This window comes from Vigna unguiculata, chromosome 1, assembly GCF_037176805.1.
Source record: "Vigna unguiculata cultivar grain cowpea cultivar isolate G323 ecotype 2 chromosome 1, ASM3717680v1, whole genome shotgun sequence".
Lineage (NCBI taxonomy): Eukaryota > Viridiplantae > Streptophyta > Magnoliopsida > Fabales > Fabaceae > Vigna > Vigna unguiculata.
In genome coordinates this window covers 7,200,792-7,222,243 of record NC_140792.1, presented here as the reverse complement: position 1 = coordinate 7,222,243, position 21,452 = coordinate 7,200,792, and the positions used below count along the sequence as shown (strand labels likewise).

The window sequence follows — 21,452 nt, the reverse complement described above, 5'->3', positions numbered from 1 at the left end:
TTAAAATTATGTAATTTAATTGTATAATTGCACCTTAAATGGAACAATATATCTATTGTTGAAATTTTATCAGATCAAATTAACTAGAAAAAAATAACATTTTTTATGTTTTCAAGTTTTTTATTACTATATTTTTATTATTTAAAACACCTTTATATATTGTTAAGATATAAATTCAAATGAAAAGAACAAGTTTAAAGTAAAACGAAACAAATCTACATAGAGTGATTAATATTTTTTATATTTAAATTTTTATTTTTTATTTGAATTATATCTTTTTATTTTTTTAATATTTGTCCCATTTAAATTAAAATATTAGTTTTTATTGTTATAATTAATATTTGTCCCATTTGAATTATATAATTTCTTTTTAATTTGTGATATTATTATTTTTTATACCCAAATAAATTAATTTAATAGAAAATTTATTTTATTATAGGAAATTAAGATGAGTATACCTAGTCATGCCATTGAAAAAGAAGATGAAACAAAATCTTTATGGAGATATGTTACAAAGTTAAGAAAAACTCCTGGTGGTGGAAATAATATGATTAAATGCAGTTTGTGTGATTTATTATTCAATGGATCTTACATTCAAGTAAGATCTCATTTGCTAAAAATTATGAGTTAAAATTTGTCCAAACGTGACTACATCATAACTTGTTGAGTTTAGAAGATTAGACAATGAAGCAGCATTGAAAATAGAAAATTCAAAGAAGAAAAAGGTCTCTCTACCATCTGTATCTAATGAAGGAAAGCAGACAAATAACGGTGTTAATCCAAAACACAAAGATCCTTTAGAAGCTTCTTTCAATATCCACGCTAGAGATACTCTTGATTATGAAATTGCAAGGATGTTTTATTCTTCAGGACCACCATTTCATCTATCAAAAAACCTCACTATAGGAGTGCATTTTCTTATGCTGCCAATACTTCTAATCTCAGTGGATATGTACCCTTAACATATAATAAATTTAGAGGTCCTTTACTTGTAAAAGAAAGAAGTCACGTAGAAAATCTTCTACAACCCATAAGAGATTCATGGAATGATAAAGATGTGATAATTGTTTGTGATGGGTGGACTGATCCTCAAAGAAGACCACTTATAAATTTTATGGCTATCAATGAGACTGGTCCAATGTTTTTGAGGTCAATAGATGGATCTGATGAGATACTGATAATGCATCTGTATGTAAGGTAGCATGTATGCATATAGAAACAAAATTTCCTTCAATCTACTGGACTCCTTGTGTAGTGCATACATTGAATCTTGCATTGAAAAATATTTGTGTAGCAAAAATATGTGAAAGAAATAGTGATACTTAGATCACACAAATTGTTGATGATGCTACATTTACTAAAAACTTTATTGTGGGGCACTCTATGAGATTGTCAATGTTCAATACCTTCAACTCATTCAAGTTGTTTTCTGTTGCTTCAACAAGATTTGCTTCAACCATTATCATGCTCAAAAGGCTTCAACGTTTGAAGAAAGGACTCCAAGAGATGGTTATTAGTGATGACTAGTCTTCTTATAAAGAGGACAATGCGAACAGTGCATAATTTGTGAAAGAAACTTTATTGAATGATAATTGGTGGATGAAGGTTGACTACATACTTGTTTTTACTGCTCCTATTTATGATGTTTTCAAAAAAACAGATACAAATATGGCTACTTTTCACTTAGTATGTGAAATGTAGGACTTAATGATTGAAAATGTTAGAAAGATCATATACCAACATGAAAGGAAGACAGAAGTTGAACATTCATCCTTTTTTGAGTTAGTAAATTCAATATTGATTGATCGCTGGACTAAAAGTAGAACATCTCTTCATTGCCTTGCTCATTCTTTAAATCCAAGGTAATTATGTAGTTAAATTACTTTATGACTATATTTTATTAAAATTTATAATATTATGTTAATATATCTTTATGTATTTTTAATATTGTAGATATTATAGTCCTAAATGGTTAAGTGAAGACCCACAAAGACGTGCCCCACATAAAGATTTGGAACTTACTCAAGAAAGGAAAAAATGTTTTAAGAAGTACTTTGATGACGCTGATGTGAGGAGAGAAGTGAATCTAGAGTTCGTAAACTTTTCAGGTAAATTGGGAGATTTTGTAGATAAGGACTCTTTAAGGGATAGAGGCAAAATGGATGCAAAGTCATGGTGGATTATTCATGGATCTCATGCACCAATACTTCAAAATATAGCTCTTAAGCTACTTGGACAACTATGTTCTTCTTTTTACTGTGAAAGAAATTGGAGCACCTACTCTTTTATACATTCTTTAAAAAGAAATAAGATGACACCTAAAAGGGCGAAAGATTTAGTATTTGTCCATAGTAATCTTCGTCTTCTTTCAAGAAACTCCTCAAAATACAAGGAAAAGGAAACGAGCTTGGGGATATTGTTGGGGATGATTTTTCAATGGATGATAATGGAATTATTGATATTGCTAGCCTATCTCTCGATGAACCAGAATTAGAAGTTGTATTTTTTGACGAAGATTAACATATATAAGACTCAAACATTATGATATTTTAAATGTTTCTTTTTTCTATTACGAAATATAATTATTAGATTTTAATATGTATATTGTCGTGTCTGTATCTTATACTTTTTCAATTTTACCGTATCTCCGTATCCGTGTCCGTGTCGTGTTCCTATCGGTATCCGAGTATCACAGAGTGCAACACGAACTATCCAGACGAACTATCCACACGTGCTGAGATTCTTCAAAAGCTTGCCTCTAACTTGCAAAAGGCACAAGCCGCAATGAAGAAATGGGCTGACCAACACCGAAGAGACTTACAGTTTGGTGTCGATGATTGGGTTTACATTCGTCTCCATCCTCGTCGCCAATCTTCTGCGACAAGCACCACCTCTGGGAAACTTATGAAACGGTTCTTTGGTCCTTTCAAAATCACAAGGAGAATTGGCGATGTTGCTTATGCAGTGGACCTTAACACCCCCCCCCCCAACAACCAAGGTCCACAACACCTTCCATGTCAGCCTCCTTTGTCCTCACAAAGGACTGTTACCCTCTTTCCCCTTGCCACTCCCACCTAACATTGAGGATGATCAACCGCCATTGTTAACTGGAAATGGGATAACTGGAAATGATTAACCATGTTACCTAAAAGACTATGTGGTCACGCATCCCTCATCCCAGGGGAAATTCTGTTAGCAAGAAATGATTGGAATTATTATTGTATTTTCTTTTATTTGCACATGATCAGTACAATATTACAATAGAGAAAGGAGAAGAATATAAAAGTATTTCTCTCTTCACTGAATATTCCCTTCTTTCTCTATCATTTCTCTTACTGCTCCCTGCAGCATCCTTATAGTTGTTCATCTTAGACGTAAGTCATTTAGATGAAGGCTAGAACTTCACTTGAGTTGAGTCACTCAGAAACATTGAGGAGGTTTGGATAATGTCTCAGAAAACTGAAAATTTGAATTTTGCATAAATCCATTCAAAGGACTTAACAAACACCGATAACGCTTGAGTACAGCTAGTGTAACCAATTCTTCAGATAAATCTCAGCGACCAATTTAGAATATGGTACTGAAATGTAGTCATATTTACTTATTTGTGTTGATATAATTTGGAGAAAAACATATTAACTCCATGTTGGAGTTTTGTGAAATTCCTTCTCCCAATACCCTTCCCTTTTTTATCACTGCACTGATCTCTCTTCATTAATTGAAAACATCCCTATACATGCAGTGCTAGAAAGATTCTTCATTTGTTTATGGAAAGATTCAAATATTTTAATCCATGCAGTGCTTCTTATCAGAATATCATGGGGAATATGACAATTATATAATGATACTTCAAAATGGTAAATAAAGAAAGGTTTGGTTTGGTTCAACTTAGTTACTTGAACCACATACTAATAATTGTTGGAAGTTCATTTTCGCGGCAGTGAAATTGTCCATTGGAAGAAGAATAACGTAAGACCAAATAAGACAGCAATTACTGCAAGCTCTTAGTGAAGGTCATTCCATCGTAACAACCATGTTTCCTTACGAAGGAATCAGAAGTTTGTGAAAGAATGAACGGAAGGGAAACCATTAATGAACAAAGATTCAAGTGTTACTTTCAATCATATTGATGACAAACATCTAAGAAAAGAAATTAAAATTCTTCTTCATCTATGAATTCCAGAGGAAGTTTAGCTTCTATCATTTCACACTATGCAAATGTGGAAACAGAAGCATTTTGGCAGCAAACAAGTTCCATTCTCACTCAAATGGTAGGTCTCTCCGCTGCTTCTAAAATCTGGCAAAAATTGCATGTTTACCATGCTTCACAGTCAACAGCAAAAGTTAAAAAAGATTCAGCTTCGTAGACCCAAAAAGGATAAAAATATTGCAACTTATCTTCTTGATATCAAGAGATTGTTGATACCTTAGCTGCCATAGGATCTCCCATCACAACTGAAGTTCATAGCCATGATAGCTTTGTAACATCCATTCTCGCACGGACTGAACCTTGCACAATTAAAGAAATGGAGGCCATTTTTTAGTCTCAAAACGAACTACTGGAAAAATACAAGACTGTTGAGTCTATCATCAACAACACCACGGTTTCTGAATCTGCCACCAATTACCGAAACAAGATCTCATCAAAAAGGTAACCGGACCAACTACAGAAATATTACAGAAAAAATCAATTATGTAGAGAAGTATCTATCTGCACAACGAAATTTAAATTAGCGAAACCAATCTGACATCCTAAAGTAAATGAAGTAATTATGCATGTTTTGATTGGATTGGATGTCCTTTTATAACATCTCATTGTTCATTTGATTAGGAAAGACGCTTTAATTACAACCTTAAGGATGATGGTTTAGTCTTGCATCCAATAGACTATAATGTTTATAATGTTTTGACAGAGCTTATAATGTTCTAACGGTCTTTATGAATAATCTAATTTTGTGGAGTTGAGTCAAATCCTAAACCCGAATCTATGAATTTGCTCTATATCTCAGAAAAATGAACTTCAGATTTCACTTTCCATTCCTTCTCATTGAAGTTATTTCCATCACACCAACATATTGTAGCATCAACAAACAGTCTATAGCCTAAACAAACTATAAAGCAGAAAGTAATTTATGTTTGTATTCCGTTGTTTCCTTATCATTGGTGCAATTCTTCCCCTCAAAACTACCCTTTTCGAACTTAATAAATGTTGCTAAGAAACAACTTTCCAGTGTACTAATGTAACCACAATAATGTTATTTTAGCTGTAACTTAAGAAATATATGCATACATGAAGAGAACAAATCAGCAATATGTGTGACAAACAAAACCCATATGAACATGAAGGAAAAACTGTGCAAACATCAGAAGAGTGAATAATCAATAAAAAGAATGTAAAAGGGGTTGAAAATTTAAAAGAAAAAAAAAATTGGAACATTTCTCAATTTGTGTGAGATCCTTGTGCAGGGCCATAAGAATCTTCTCTGTATCATTCCAATTTGATCAGATGTCCCCAAAGGGAGACTTCTGAGACGAGGCTGAGTACTTATAAAGTATTAGTTAATACGGTATTCAAAAGATGTGGGACTTGGTTCACTCCAAGCTTACAGCCCTGTTTTGGTGAGTGAATAGTGAAACTTTCAGAGTGGAATGTGGTGAAAAAGATGCAATTGAAGGGTAATAAAATGAATACCAATGGGTGAAACTTCCAAATTGTTTGTTGCAGAAAAAGACAATGAGAACAAGTCCAACAAAAAAGGGTGGCGTACAAAACTTTTACAGAAAAAAACTTTATGAAGAAACTAAGGAAATATTGAGATACTAGTGTAAAAAAGAGTATAAAATTGAAGTTTTATATTAGTTTATTCCAACGGTAGACTATCTTTAAAAAACTTCTTCCACAAATTGTTTTGGATTAGACTATCGGCAAGTTTTTATATTGTTCAAGTATTCTCTATACCACTAATGGGAATACTTAAAGTGTTGTTCAGTTTAATAATTCAACTATTTTTTTTTCACCAAATCTGTCCTAAATCAAGTTTGATGATAAAACTGATCAACACATACAAAATGAAGTACAAACTTAATGAAGATCAAAGCTATAAAGCTAATGATTAAGCTATTTTGTGGTCATAATGCTATCTTTAACTATATAAGATAAACAAATATGAAGAAGTCGTCCAATATTTTTTCAAGGTTTCAGTACTTGAATATTGTGCTTAGTTCTCACTTTTTAGTACTCACTTGAATATTACTGACTGCAAGCTCTTAGTGAAGGTCATTCCATCTTAACAAGCCATGTTTCCTTATGAGTTACTCTTAGGAATCAAAAGTTTGTGAAAGAATGAACGGAAGGGAGACGGAGAAAAGCAACTTTCAATCCCAGAAGTGAGAATGTATATTGAAAAGAATGAAAACCCAATGAGTTGCTGCAGCATGCAGTTATAGGACTCAAGATGAACTCATAACAACAAAAGTGGTAACAGTAATCACCATACACTGGAAACCATAAAAGAACAAAGATTCAAGTGTTGCTTTCAATCATATTGATGATAAAAATCTAAGAGAAGAAGTTAAAATTCTTCTTCATCTATGATTTCCAGAAGAAGTTTAACCTTTATCATTTCACACTATGCAGATGTAGAAACAGAAGCATTTTGGGCAGCAAACAAGTTCCGTGCATCTCAAAAAGCTTGTGTTCAATCTTGAGAATGCTTGCCTACAAATAAAAAAATAAGGTTAGAACAGGAATGAAAGAAAAAATGTTTTCAACAGTAGCTACAGTGCATTGGTAGCCATTAACATGATGAGCACTTAAATTACAACATTAACATGATGAGCACCAAAATTCAGCAAACTAAAATGTACTTTAACTCTAGTAGCACACACTAATAATTTAGTACTACTTCTAGAGAGCAGTTTAGGTTATCTTTTGTGCAATCATCAGAAGAGTGGACAATCAATGAAAAAAATGCAGAAGGGGTTGAAAATTTGAAAGGAAAAAAAATTTGGACCATTTCTCGATTTGTGCGTGTCATCCTTGCGCAGGGGCCATGCTAATCTTCTCTGTATCGTTCCAATTTTATCGGATGTCCCCGAAGGGACATGCCTTGGGTGAAACTCTGCAGTTATAAACTGCTTGAAAACACTGTACTCTACCGATGTGGGCTCCACTCCAATGCATTACTGTACGCTGCTCCAAGGAACTGAAGTAAGAGGACAAAGCAACTTTCACCTATTGAAAACACACTCTTCGAAGTAGGAGGAAGTACTGAGATTGTGTAATGTAAAAGGGTAAAAAATTAATAGTCAATAATAATAATAATAATAATAATAATAATAATAATAATATTATAGTTCATATTACTTATTATTGTAAAAATATGATTTTATCTACCTATAATAATAAATTAGACAGTAATATAATTGTAAATAATGTTACTTAAAAATAAAACCGACATAAAGCTGAATGATTATTTACTGCGAAGAGTGCAAAAACAAAAGGGTTACAATTTGCTCGTCGTCTTTACACTTACATGCTTACTGTGTGTGTTAAATTAATTTAACGTAAAATACCATGTTCGTTTCATTTTAATTAAAATTAGAACTAAATTATATTTTTTTCAAAATTTTGAAATTATATCGAAAAAATGACTAAGAAAAAAACTATTTAACCTCCTTCTTATTATATTTATTTTAATTTAAAATTAATTTTTAATATTTTTATATTTGCTTGAATTTTATATGTATTGAGAAATTGAAAAATTAAAGAGAAAAATGTAAAATTAGAGAGTTTAAAATCACTTATGAGATAAAACTAAAAGTCCAAATAAATTAATAACAATTTAGGTTTATACTCCATCGTATATATCATTTAAGTGAATATTTTGAAAAAAAAAAGTGATTAGTCAAAAAGCTTTTAAAAAATTTAAAATTGTATTTTCAAAAGAAAAATATTTCAAACGCACGAAATCTCAATATTTTGGTCAACTTAATCAGACACGGCGAAGTTAAGTTAAACAATATATTTATATTTTATGAAATAGTTTTTATTTTGTTATATAGTAATTACGGTGATTAAATTTTGAATAATTAAAACTAATAGAAGATAATTGTAGAGACGTCAAACTAGTTTGTGTAAACTTAATATACATATTTTGAAATAAATAATTTAAAAAATCAATTGTTTGAAGAAAATATTCATTTATTACTACAAGTTAACATTTTATTCTTCTGTAAAACAAACAAATTATGCAAATATATAAATAAAAAGGTAAAAATGTATTTTTATTTTAATAAGAAACTAAAAATATGAGTTTAGTAAGGAGTAACTTTAAATAAAATAATAATGAGTGAAATCAACCAAGAAAGGTGAAAAATGCAAACAAGAAAAAAACAAATGGAATTTGGATAAGGTGGTCGAGTTTTCAGTTCATTTATCCAATTGTTTTGGCACTGAACCAAGAGAACACAATGATAGGGTGTGCATTGTCCTTGACCAATGTGCTGCCTCCTTCCCATTTGAGCATACACATCAAGTTCAAGTCTTTTGCTTTCTCCATTGCTGCAACTCACTCTCTCATCCCAACACCAAAACCCTCTCTTCTCCTCTCAATCAATCATTCAAAGTCCAATTCACACTTCTCATTTTCTGTTGCTGCTCAACAGCCACAACAAGTACAACCCGGTGAAGAAGAGAACATTCAACTGGTCTCAGCTATCAAAACTGATTACAATGACATACTCATAGTGGACACCCCAAAGGCTAGAATGTTACTCCTTGATTCATCTTGTACTCCTCTCACCTTCTCTCAGTCTGAATTGCTTTTAAAAATTCAAACTTTACTTCATGGATCATCTGGGTCTCAAAAGTATTCAAATGCCGTTTTGCATTTCCTTATATATAAATGTTTGTATTTTTTCTTGTCTGTGATCAGTCTCCTGCAGCAGTGTGCCAAGGGTAATTGACGTGTCAGAATTTGTGTTTCTTTTGTTGCAGACAGTGTTCACAGTCTTCTTTACCATGGGTCAAAATGGACTTGTTCTTATTGGGTATGTATGCTACCTTGACATTGCTTGTTTTGTTGTATGCGTGTGTGTTTGAGGCATACGTCCAAAGGGTAATAATGGGTGGTGTATGTTGTGTAAAAGTAAAACCTCTTTTTTCACAAAGTAATGATGTTTGGTTTGCTTAGTGTCATATAGTTTGAAATGTTGTTAAAAACACTCCCCCCTTATTGTGTGATTCATACATCAAATTCATTCTCATATTGATTGTAGAATGTTGTGTAGTTGTGTTCATATTTTGCTTGCAGTTTGTAGACACATTCTTAAGGTTGAGAAGTAGTACTGCTTTTTTCATACAATTTTTCTTTGTTCAGCTCATCGTATTGATTTGGATTTGATATATTTTAAATATAAATTACTAATTTCAATCCATAGGAGTTTTGAATTTGAGAAAACTTGTAGCCATAGCTGTATAAGCTCTATATCAACTCTGATAATAGAACAGTAGGGTTCAAGAAGGTGTTAAACTGGTCTCTGGGTCAAGCTTGTCATGTTTACTAGCAAAAGTTTGTCTTAGTTTGTTGTTTGATGCAAGAAACTGTTGATGCATTTTTAATGCAATGTCAAGATCAAACATGGCCTCTGACCTTGCATTCTTTGTCTAGAGATAACTATTCAAAATGAAATTCAATCATTTCTCATGCTGAACAACTGGAGCCATCAGATGGCCATGGAGTTCTGTAGTGTTACATAAAATTTTATTTATTCCTTGCTTGTGAATAATGCTACGCAATGTGATGATATATTTAGCCAAACTATTAAACTATAGATGTAGTAACATGTATAATGACTTTAGGGTCAATATGAATGTTCTATGTGGGGTGCCACTGTGCTCGAAAGTAACTGCATAATCATTTTCATATTTATCTTCGGTTGTCATATCCTTTGAGTGTTAAGGTGAATCCAAGTGCATAAGTTCTATCATTGCTGACTTTGTTACTTGTATGCTATGTAACTGCATTGTACTTTTGCATTTATGTGCACATTGTTTGATGAATTGTTCATGCCAGGGGTTACTGAATTTGTTGCATTAAACAGGATGAATTTGCGAGCTTGCCAGCTGTTGTTCCGAAAGGTCCCATTGCTATCTTAGGTTTGGTAATTCATTTAATTTTAAGACGGCACATATTATAGTATGGGAATTTACTAGAGGGAATTTCTAAGTATCAGTGATCTTGTAAGTAATCTGATACTGCTTTTATATCCTGCAGGGTGGTGGAACTGCAGCTCATCTGATGCTTGACTTATGGCCTTCACTGCAACTTGATGGCTGGGAGATTGATCAAATTGTAATATATGCTTCTTTTCTGCAAAGATATTTTTAATAAATTTAAATGAAGTTTCTTCCTTTGTTACTTATTTCTATATTAAATTTATATCTATGCTTCAGTGATCTAGAGCTATTAACATTGTAGAATTCTATGAAACAACAATTTCTTCTGAAACTTGATTATAAAAATTGAAACACCGTAGTAAGTGATAGCTTAAACGAAATAACCAACATCCCATTTCTACTTGTATATTGCAGAAACAATAATCAGAATTCAATGAATAGGCCTCTGATTCTGTCTTCAAAAAAGTGCTAAGAGAAAAATAGCCAGAGTTTGAGTGAATTGCTTATTTATTTGCACTCAGCTATCAGATTACTGATATCTATATGCATGAACAAAATAAGAATTGCTTATATTTAGAAGAATTTTTCTCTCCTGTCTGTTAATATTTATTATTTCTTTTCTATTTATGTTAAAAAGAAGTCTTACTAGATCTCAGTACACCCTAGGTGAAAAATATCTTTTCTGTTTAAACCTTTTATGATCAATGTTTATCGTTCCTTATTATCCTACTACCATATATACTACTAATTGATTTGATCCCTGATGCATGCATTCTAACCCCCTTTTTTTTTTCTTGAAAAACCAAATATTATAGTTGATTGATAAAGTGAGAGATTATTTTGGCTTATCTGATCTGGAGAAGAAAACAGAAGATGGCGGGGTTTTAAATATTCATGTTGGTGATGTCTTCGTTCCCTCAAAGGATCTTCACGGAAGATATGCTGGTGAGTCATTCACATTGCATATTGCCTAGTTTATCTGGCTTCTCATACTACTTATATTTTCTACCTACACTTTTTAGTAAAGAAACTCAAACTCTGCACCTTTTTTGTGTTCTCATCCACTTGCAAAGAAATTATTTCAACAATTCAGCTCAATTTATAATATCTCTTATTTCCTTATTTTTTCTTGAAGGGGATGCTATTTTATTATTATTGGCTAACTTATATTTGTTCAATTATCAGGCATTATAGTTGACTTGTTCGCTGATGGAAAAGTTTTACCTCAGCTACAAGAGGTATGTAGTTTTTCTACACACAGATATGCATGTTCTAGGTGATTTTAAAGTTCTTCTTAGTCAAATTACAACTTGTGTACCTTGCTCTTTTCACGATAGTAGTGTCAAATTTAAGCTTCTGTTGATAAAAAGTATAAAATTGAACTGGTATCTTTTTGAATATTTTTACTTAGTCCTGCTATTATCTCATTTATTGCCCAAATTTCTGAATACTTTGGAGTATGTTTTGGATTTTGCATTTCTATGGCATAAAAAGAGGAGAGTTAATGGAATTTGGATACTTTTCAAATTAGTCACACAACCATGCAAACGGTCTCATGAAGTTTTTAAAGTATAGGGTCTCTGTCTTCATCTATCTCTTAACACGACATGATCACGTGAAAAACTTGCCAAAAAATCGAAATCTAATGTTAAGGTGAATGTCTTAGCCATGTTAGGCTCATAAAATCTTTGTACAATATCTACAATGGAGCAAGCTAGATCCCCCCTACAATGAGTGTACTGTAAGGTTATTTCATACATGTGAAGAACAATAAATATATCTCTTATTGAAACAATTTTTCTAAAATAGCCTCATGTTTTCAATAAATGCATTAATTTGACTGAGATAAAGTAATTAATTTGAGGGCAAAAGCATCAATGTTTCATTGGAAAATAGTTTGGAATTTTTTTAGAAGGCTAAAACTGTGATTATTGTGGGATGTATAGTAGTTATCAAAGAATATAATTGAGTATATGGAAACTTAAAAACTGTAAAATGAAGATGGATGGTATTATGAAACAATATGCTTCTTCTGTTTCAGTTGAAGTTACAGAAATCCCAAAAGTTGATTACCCTCCGGTGAGAAGACAAATTTATGATTGAAAAGTTGTACTTATCTTAAAACAAATTGATCTTCTGTTGTCTTGGTTCTGAACATCTACTATACTTAATTTCAACATTCCTGTTATTTCTAATTGTAGAAAAGATTCCCCCTATGTGTTTTTTAGTTTGCAATTTATATTATCACAAATTTGTAATTCACAAAGCATTTATTTTGTTTCTGCGATCTTATTCAAAAGTGAAGTCTTATCTACCTATTATTTTTCTGTTTCTGTTTCAACATTCTTCATCTACATCATGTATATAAACTTAAGATGAAATTCCTGTTAAACTGATGATATGGAATCATAAAGCAGAAATGAATCATTAAACCATTCTAAAACAAGTGATTAAGATTGAAATTTTCTTAATTATATATTCGTAAATTCATATATTGATCTTCTGCTTAATCTGTGAACTTGTTCTTTTTCATGGTAAACTGAAGGACAGAATGATTAAAATTAAACTTTTACTGTCTCAAGTAATCTTAGCATTATGTTTCATAAATTTTAATGCATTCATCAGGTTAGTACATGGTTGCAATTACAAGAGAGGTTGATGGCCAATGGTCGCTTCATGGTAAATTGTGGTGGTGTTGGTGGTGGGCCAAGTGCCACTGGTCCTGAAACTTTGTTAAGTGGTAAATCATGGTTATTAAATCCAGCTATGAAAGCACTATCCGAAGCATTTCCTGGACAAGTAATGCTTCTGTTTCTGATTTCATTGTTTTGTTGTTGTTTCTTCTTTTAAGATGTTTATAGTTTGTGTTTTGAATTTCTCAGGTAAGTTGGAAGAGAATGCCAAAGGAATATGGTGCCAATTTTATGGCACTAACAGGACCATTGCCTGATTTGAACTCTTGGTCAGCTAGTGTCCCTTCTCCTCTGAGCCAAAGTGTGAAGAATTGGAGACCTTTGTGAGCTGAGTTCTTGGATTTTATCTTACCTCTCCATACCTAATGAGAAAATATTTTTGTAGTGAAAATTTTCTGAAACCATTTGAAACTTTTTTTAATCAAAAGTAAGAATTTTAATGCATCATCCTATACCAATCACTCTAGTCAGTATTAGTCATATGCATAATTTCTGAGATATTAAAAAGAAACATAAGATGGGGATTAAATGTTGTAAAGAATTCATGGCGTATCCATAATGTTATGGCTAGCTAACAATTTTAAGAGAATAAAGACAATAATAGAAAGAAGATATTAAGATAATACTCATTAAGTTGTCATACATGGGCCTTTCGGGAAAATGAACACATGTAAGGCATTTGCTTCCTGCTTTTGAAAAATGAATATTTTATCCTTATAGAAGTGATTTTCTGATTATGAATTCGGGAACAGGATTTTTGGAATTTCCGAAACGAAATTTTTCGGAACAAAATTTTCAGAACAAAATCTTCAAAACGTAAATTTTTGGAATAAAATTTTTGAAATATGTGAAATACATTTTTTGAAATGAAGTGGGTTGTGAAATAATGGTGAAGGGTATTCATGTATTTTACTTATATTGATTGGGTCTAGGAAGAAATTGATGGGATGCATAAAGACATTGTCCTCATCGAAAGGCTTCTTCATGGAAGTCCATAATCCCCCAAACCATTTCTCCTGTACTTCCACAACTTTTCTTATTTTCAATTTTGTCCATTAAATGAAGAGAGAGAAAAAATAGTAAATAATTTTTTTTGAAACGGATTATAAAATCTGTTTCATAATTTTAGGAAACATATTTCGAAAGCCGTTTCATTTATTTTTCATTTTTTATATGAAACGGATTGTGCATTCCGTGTCACAACTTTCAGAAACGGAGTTCGAATCCCATTTTGTAATTATACTTTGTTAATTCTGAAACGGATTTTGCATTCCATTTCATGTATTTGTGAAACGAATTTTGATATCCGTTTTGTGTTTTTTCTTTAATATTCTATTTTATTTTATTTCAATTTTAATATTTATTTTGTTCAATTTTAATATATATATATATATTTATATATATTAATTTAAAGTTGAACTCCTTTTAAATTTTAAATTTTATTTAATTTATTTCTTAATTAATTATATAAAAGAAAAAGTGTAAAACAAATTAAATTAAAAATATTTAAATAGTAAATTAAAAAATTATTCATTATATTATAACTTTTTTAATTTATTTAAAGTATATATTTTTAAAATTTTAAATGTTAATTAAACTATAAATTAGATAAAAAAAACAATAACAAAAATTTATTCTGGTTATTTTTAAATTTATTTTAAATTTATTGTCTTTTGAATTTTAATTATTCTTTTAGTATATTATTTTCGGTTTTAATCGTATTTACATATTTACATATTCGTTTCATAAAAAAATATAAAAATTTATGAAACGAATTTTGGAATTCGTTTCATATTTTCTGAAATGGATCACGAATTCCGTTTTTGAAAAAAAAATTTAAAATTTATGAAATGGAATTCGTAATCCGTTTCAGAAAAGTATGAAATGGATCTCAAAATTCGTTTCATAAAAAAACATGAAAACTTATGAAACGGATTTCGAGATCCGTTTCATACTTTTCTGAAACGAATTACGAATTCCGTTTTTGGAAAAAAAAATAAAAAATACCAAACGGATTTTGAAATCCGTTTCGCTTTTCCTTAAAACGGTAATTAGGGGTAAAATGGTAAATTTGGGGGGTACTGAAGAAGAATTGGAGGTGAGGGAGAAGGCGCCTAATTTATTCCGGCACTTCTATGGAGTTGAGTATTCTTCCTCCTCTCCATACATTTAAATATTTTAATTTTACTCTCTTTTCATTTTGAGTTTCGGAATCCATATTTTGGAATGCCTGTTTCGAAATGTAAATATTGTATTCTAAAATATAAAAATTGTATTATGGAATACAAAGATTAATTGGGAATATAAATTTTGTATTTTGAATTATACTTTTCAAAGTACAAAATAAAAATACATTTTGAATTGTACACTTCAAAATAAATATTTGTATTTCGATTTGCATAATCTAGAATACAAAATTTGTGTTTGGAATTATGTAATCTGTGTTGAGCATGTGGAGTCTGAAAAGAGAAAATACCATCTAGTGTAGTTGCCATGGACGTAGGTCATTTGATTGAATCACATAAATTCTTTGTGTTTTTGTTATTTTACTTTCGTCTTGTAATTTCTTGTGTGTGTGTGTGTGTTTGCGATCCCTAACAACTGGTATCAAGAGCTTAGGGTTTCATGTGAGAAAGAGCAATTGGAAGATGCAAATTGAGGATTAACTATATCAGAAGAAGATCGAGACTTGCTAGATCGATAGGCTTTGGGCGTTATGAAATTAACATTGACGAAGAATGGTTTGATAAAGGCATTATCAAACATGTACGAAAAGTCATCAACATCAAACAAGGTATTCTTGATTTGTCAGTTAGTTAAGATTGGTTTCAATAGATATTAAATGTGAGGATGAAGTATGTGACGCCCCGACTACTATACTAAATAATTATTATTTGATAAAATGATATGGAATCAATTTTTTTTTAGAGATTATCCTTGAGAGAACATTAATAATAACATAACTTCATATTCATATATGTAGTTTGCATCTATGTAATTGTTCATGAAATATCACAAAAATATATATTTGTTAAATATTAAGAGTCCTACATCAGAATAGAAGATTTTCTATATTTTTAACATCTCCTAAAGATATTAATAGAAATTATCCATGAGTCAATCTTCAGAAGATCCACCAATAATATCCCGCACAACTCTCACTGAGCAGGTTCCTCTTCTGCTCATGCAACAGGTACATATGAAAGAAAACTATGAAAGGAGGGAGGTCTTTATAAGCCTTAAATATCAATCTTAATAAACTCAACAAACAATGCAGACACCGGGGGCCTAGATTTGGACCTATAACCACCAAACTTGATCTTGTTTTACCAGACATATGGATCCATATTCCACTTCTGATGATCCAATCTGAACATCAAAAGTTACTTTGGGGAGTGATTAGGTAGTTGAGTATTTCTCATAAAATATTGGTACAATCATAATTATTTCTTTCTCGAGAATATTAGCCATTCATCGGCTCACAAAAGAGATATATACTCACTACCTAACCTTGGCGATGCCGAGCAGGTATCGGATAGTCCCAAGTTTGGCCTATGAATATCCTAGTCCAGGGCGCTATTCTGAACTATCCAAATATTCACCTACTTGGTAAAACTTCCTTAGACCCCACCATGGTCCCTGCCTTTCATCCCGCAGTGTACCAAACTGTGACTTCCCAAATACAAACACTTTGACACTGGTTTAATCTCAACTTATTGAAACCAGACTTAACTCTTACTTAACCAACATACTCTTGGATATTTTCAAAGGTCATTAAATGTGATGACTATCAATTCATGTCATTGTATAAACTATACAAAGAATATAAAACAACGATAAAATGTACATACAATTTTCTTATATCCAAGCTCACTAAATAAAATAATATATACTTTCACTTCACATTTATTTATTTTTAATTGTAAAAATAATGATAAAATAAGAATCAAAGCAAGAACTTTAAATAAATAATTAGATAAGGGTAAGAACGTTATAAATAAACAAAAATATAAATTAAACAGGACCAGTACGTAATTGGAGATTAAATAAAATAAATAAACAGGACCAGTGCATAACTAGAGATAAATTAAATTAAATAAAATAAATAAATAGGACCAGCGCGTAACTGGAGATAAATAAAATAAACTAAATAAACAGGACCAGTGCGTAACTGGAGATAAATAAAATAAAATAAATAAATAGAACCAGTGCGTAACTGGAGATAAATAAAATAAAATAAATAAATAAGACCAGTGCGTAACTGGAGATAAATAAAATAAAATAAATAAACAGGACCAGTGCGTAACTGGAGATAAATAAAATAAAATAAATAAATAGGACCAGTGCGTAACTGGAGGTAAATAAAATAAAATAAATAAATAGGACCAGTGCGTAACTGGAGATAAATTAAATAAAATAAAATAAATAAATAGGATCAGTACATATTTGGAGATTAAATAAAATAAATAAGTAAACAAGATCCGTGTATAATTAGAGATTAAATAAAATAAATATAAGAGGATAATAAATAAAAATAAGTTAAATAAAAGTAAATAGAATAATATATGAGTCAAAATAATTAAAAGATTAATATAAAACCCATGAGCTTATCAAGATTAATATATAAGAGCTTAACCTCACTCTCCCTTACCTTATTGATTGAAGAGCACACTAATAATATTTGAAGAGGACTAAGATCTCTTTGAATATTTGCTATAAACTTTCTATTCCTATTTTTCTCTTTTCTTCTCTTCTTTCCCTTTCTCTTTCTCTTTCTCTCTCTTCTTTCTCTCTCTCCTTTCTTTCTCTTTATCCTTTTCTTTTCTCCTTTCTTTCACTTTCACTTCACGTAACTTCATTTCATATGTGTATATATATATAAGCCAAGCCACCATGCATGTGCTAAAGTCATCATTAGTGTCATTAATTAAGAGATAATGTTTATCTCTTCTTATCCTCTTTTTTTTTCTTCCTTCTTATCTTTTCTCATGTTCTTCTTATCTTCTTCTTCCTTTTTTTTTCTTTTTTTTTCTTTTCTATATTTTTTTATCTCTTTTAGAAAATTCTTCATATATATTTTTTTTACACACACCTATTTAATTAAAATATTTTTATCTAATATATATATATATATATATATATATATATTTATATTTATATTTTTACCTAATTTTTTTAATATATATATATATATACATATTTTATTAGTTTTGTTTTCTTCTTATAATTATTTTTAATAAGTAAAAAGTATATCATGATAAAATATATTTTTACTGTTTAGACTACAACATAATAAAATACAAAACATTAGTAAAAATATAATATTTTCTAAGTGTTTTATTTAAAATAAATAATATAGTTTATTAAAACTAGGGATGTTACAAAGTACAAGCCTTGTTGTTGTTATGTTCGTTGCCTGATTGTTGGGTAGGAACTATCACAACAATAGCCAACACTTCCGGAACCACAAAATTAACATTTGAAGGAATTAGGGATTTAATCCTTAGTGAGGATGCTCGTAGGAGGAACTTTGGAGAATTAGCAGGTTCCTTATTAAGCATTGAAAGTAGGTGAAAAAGGTCGAAAAAAGGGCAAGGTTCTGTGCATGGCATATCAAAGTCCAAGATGTACTACTCTTGCTGTTAGAATTGTCAATAGAATGGCCACTTTAGAAGCCAATGTACTACTCTTGCTGCTAATAAAGAAAATTGGCATGACAACACAATGAATGCATCACAAGAAGATATTAATGATGCTTTGATATGTTGTGTTCAGAGCAAGTTTGAATCCTAAATCATGGATTCTAGTGCACCGTTCCATGCTTCTCCTTGCAAGGAGGACTTGATAAAAAATTTCAGAATTGGAAATTTTGGCATAGTTCATCTAGCAGATGATGAAGCTTTAGACATTGCAGATATGAGAGATATAAATCTTAGAACTTCTACTTGTATAGTTTGGACATTGAAGGATGTTAGATATGTTCCAAGACTCAAAGAATGTTAATCTTTGTGGGCATGTTGGATGTTCAGGGATATCGAGTCATATTTGGAGACGATCAGTGGAAGGTGGTGAAGGGAAATCTAGTTGTTGCTTGCGGTTGGAAGAAAGGAACCCTCTACATGGTAGAATTACCTGTAGAAGAAGTAAATTTAATTAGTGATGATGTTGGTCACCCTTCGACTCTAGAGCTTGTTCATACAAATGTGTATGGGCCAACATCAATCTCATTATTAAGAGGATCACGGTACTATGTCAACTTCATTGATGATTCCACTAGAAAGGTATGAGTTTATTTTTTGAAGTAAAAATCAAAAGTATTTAACACTATTCCCAAGACACCTGAACAAAATGGAATAAGAATGTTGAGAATGGAATTAGAATTATCCCCGAGACACCTCAACAAAATGGTGTTGATGAAAGAATAAACATGACCTTGAATGAGAGCGAAAAGAGTATGAAAATTCATGCAGGCTTAACAAAGACATTTTGGGCAGAAATAATGAGCACAATAACATACCTCATTAATAGAGGACCCTCAATCCCCTTAGGATTCAAGATTCCCGAGGAGGAATGACACGACAATGATGTAAGTCTTTCTCACTTGAAAGTATTTGGTTGTATTTCTTATGTTCGTGTTAAAGATGCAGACAGGGACAAACTTGATTCGAAAGCAAGAAAGTGTATTTTCATTGGCTATGGAGCAAATTATATGGGATATCGCTTTTGGTATGATCAAAATAGATGAAAGGTTATTAGAAGCATGGATGTTACATTCAATGAAAATGTAGTGTACAAGGACAAACATGAGGCAGATACTAAAACTGAAAAGAAGCCAATAAAGAAGGAAAAAAGCAGTGTTAGAGGACATTACAAAAGACAATCTTGTAGGAAAAAGTGAGTGTCCAAGAGACATCATAGTTGAGGAGACCACTTATGTCATGCCAATAGTTGAAGTGAGGAGATCCAACAAAGTTATTCGGCCTTCTCACATATTCTCTCCTTTAGATAGTTACTTGTTGTTGACTGATGATGGAAAGCCCTTGTGTTATCATGAGGCCTTGTAGATGGATGATGCAACTCGGTGAAAGTTAGCCATGGAAGAGGAGATGTACTCACTTGAAAAGAATAAAACTTGGTGTTTGATTGACCTACCAACAGGAAAGAGGGTGTTGCAGAACAAGTGGGTGTTTAGGGTTAAGGAAGAACATGATGACATCAAGAGATACAAGGCAAGGTTAGTGGTGAAAGGATTCAGTAGAAAAGAGGTATTGATTATAATGAAATTTTCTCTCCTGTAGTTAAAATGACTACTATTAAACTTGTGTTGAGCATTGTGATTGCAGAGGATCTACATATAGAAAAATTAGATGTTAAGACGACGTTCTTACATGGTGACCTTGATAAGAACATCTACATGATACAACCAGAGGGTTTCTAAGTGGCAGGGAAAAAGAGGTTGGTTTGAAAGTTGACTAAGAGTTTGTATGGGTTGAAGCAAACACCAAGACTGTGGTACTTGAAGTTTGACAGTTTTGTGAATAGGAAAAGGTACAAGAAGTGTGCCATGGGTCAATGTTGCTATGTGAAAGATTTTGGTCCATCCTATATTATATTATTATTGTATGTTGATGACATGTTAGTTGCATGCTCTAATATGGATGAAATTAATATATTAAAGGCATAGTTGTCTAAAGAGTTTGAGACAAAGGATTTAGGTGTTGCAAAACAGATTTTAGGCATGAACACCAACATGAACAAATATGATGATTCTCTAATATTATCTTAAGAGAAATTTAGTATGTAGGATGCCAAGATCGTAAGTACACCTTGGGAGTTCACTTTAATCTCACCAAAGAGTAGTCACCTCAAACAAATGAAGACAAGGCGAAAATGGCTAAGATCCCTTACGCATTTGCAGTTGGTAGCTTAATGTACAATGGTATGCACTAGACCAGACATTGCTCATGCAGTGGGAGTTGTTAGCAGATTCATGTCTAATCCACGAAGAAAGAATTGGGAAGCTATCAAGTGGTTGTTACACTACTTGAGAGGTACTTCTAAAACTACATTGTGTTTTAGTAAAAATGATGTTATTTTGGAAGGATATTTTGATGCAGATTTGGAAGGTTGTTCATACACAAGGAAGAGTACTACAAGATTTGTTTTCATAGTAGGTAATTGTAATAAAGCTAACAAAGAGAAAACAATGCAACAATACCACAACCCAAAAATAGATAAAAATAACAAATGATAATTCAAGTGGAATTTTATTTGTGATGGAAAGTTAAGGTTCAACAACGATGAGTATATAAAGTTGTAAAATAGTATAAGCAAGAAGTAAATTCCATTAGAGTATGGACCTGGAAAAGATGAAGGAATAATCAGGAAGGGACAGAAAATAGCAAACGAACACTCAAAGGCAAGGGGAAAAGACATGTACCATATCACACATCCTCCACTATGCCATAAAATCTTTGTATATATTATTCTTTTTCTTTTTCCTCAAACTTCTCCTCTGTCCATCCACTAAGGGATCCTCCTCCACGTGTCCCAAGGGCCTAACTAATTCTCCTTCTTTT

At 31.4% G+C, this 21,452-nt stretch overlaps 1 protein-coding gene, 1 long non-coding RNA gene, 2 other non-coding genes and 1 pseudogene across 5 annotated transcripts; 2 read left to right on the top strand and 3 right to left on the bottom strand.

Annotated features, from left to right (window-relative positions):
- Nucleotides 1-448: 448 nt before the first annotated feature.
- On the top strand, nucleotides 449-2,520 carry LOC146888669 (uncharacterized; annotated as a pseudogene).
- A 1,460-nt stretch (nucleotides 2,521-3,980) lies between these two features.
- On the bottom strand, nucleotides 3,981-7,222 carry LOC114181549 (uncharacterized). Of its 2 annotated transcripts, none has more exons than XR_003603849.2 (4): nucleotides 7,014-7,222; nucleotides 6,615-6,718; nucleotides 4,427-4,614; nucleotides 3,981-4,323 (listed from the first exon to the last, which is right to left on the bottom strand). It is a non-coding gene; the product is annotated as an uncharacterized LOC114181549 (long non-coding RNA). The 2 variants fall into 2 exon arrangements; XR_003603851.2 differs by having other exon boundaries at nucleotides 4,427-4,503; nucleotides 7,014-7,216.
- Nucleotides 5,423-5,524, bottom strand: LOC114165550 (U6 spliceosomal RNA). Its single transcript, XR_003599730.1, has one exon. It is a non-coding gene; the product is annotated as a U6 spliceosomal RNA (small nuclear RNA).
- LOC114165518 (U6 spliceosomal RNA) lies at nucleotides 7,002-7,104 on the bottom strand. The gene has a single exon (XR_003599725.1). It is a non-coding gene; the product is annotated as a U6 spliceosomal RNA (small nuclear RNA).
- A 1,214-nt stretch (nucleotides 7,223-8,436) lies between the features above and the next one.
- On the top strand, nucleotides 8,437-13,320 carry LOC114180464 (uncharacterized). The gene is made up of 8 exons (XM_028066780.2): nucleotides 8,437-8,791; nucleotides 8,999-9,051; nucleotides 10,105-10,164; nucleotides 10,278-10,355; nucleotides 10,996-11,125; nucleotides 11,366-11,418; nucleotides 12,806-12,979; nucleotides 13,063-13,320. The coding sequence occupies exons 1-8, from the start codon at nucleotides 8,473-8,475 to the stop codon at nucleotides 13,198-13,200; spliced, it is 1,005 nt and encodes a 334-aa protein (XP_027922581.1). The 5' UTR covers nucleotides 8,437-8,472; the 3' UTR covers nucleotides 13,201-13,320.
- The last annotated feature ends 8,132 nt before the right edge of the window (nucleotides 13,321-21,452 follow it).

Bases quoted from the DNA above. Each gene is read 5' to 3' on its own strand.
- LOC114180464 (XM_028066780.2), top strand. From the start codon at position 8,473: ATGATAGGGTGTGCATTGTCCTTGACCAATGTGCTGCCTCCTTCCCAT. The intron at 10,356-10,995 runs GTAATATATGCT...CAAATATTATAG, and splicing joins GCTGGGAGATTGATCAAATT to TTGATTGATAAAGTGAGAGA. The intron at 11,419-12,805 runs GTATGTAGTTTT...TGCATTCATCAG, and splicing joins TTTTACCTCAGCTACAAGAG to GTTAGTACATGGTTGCAATT.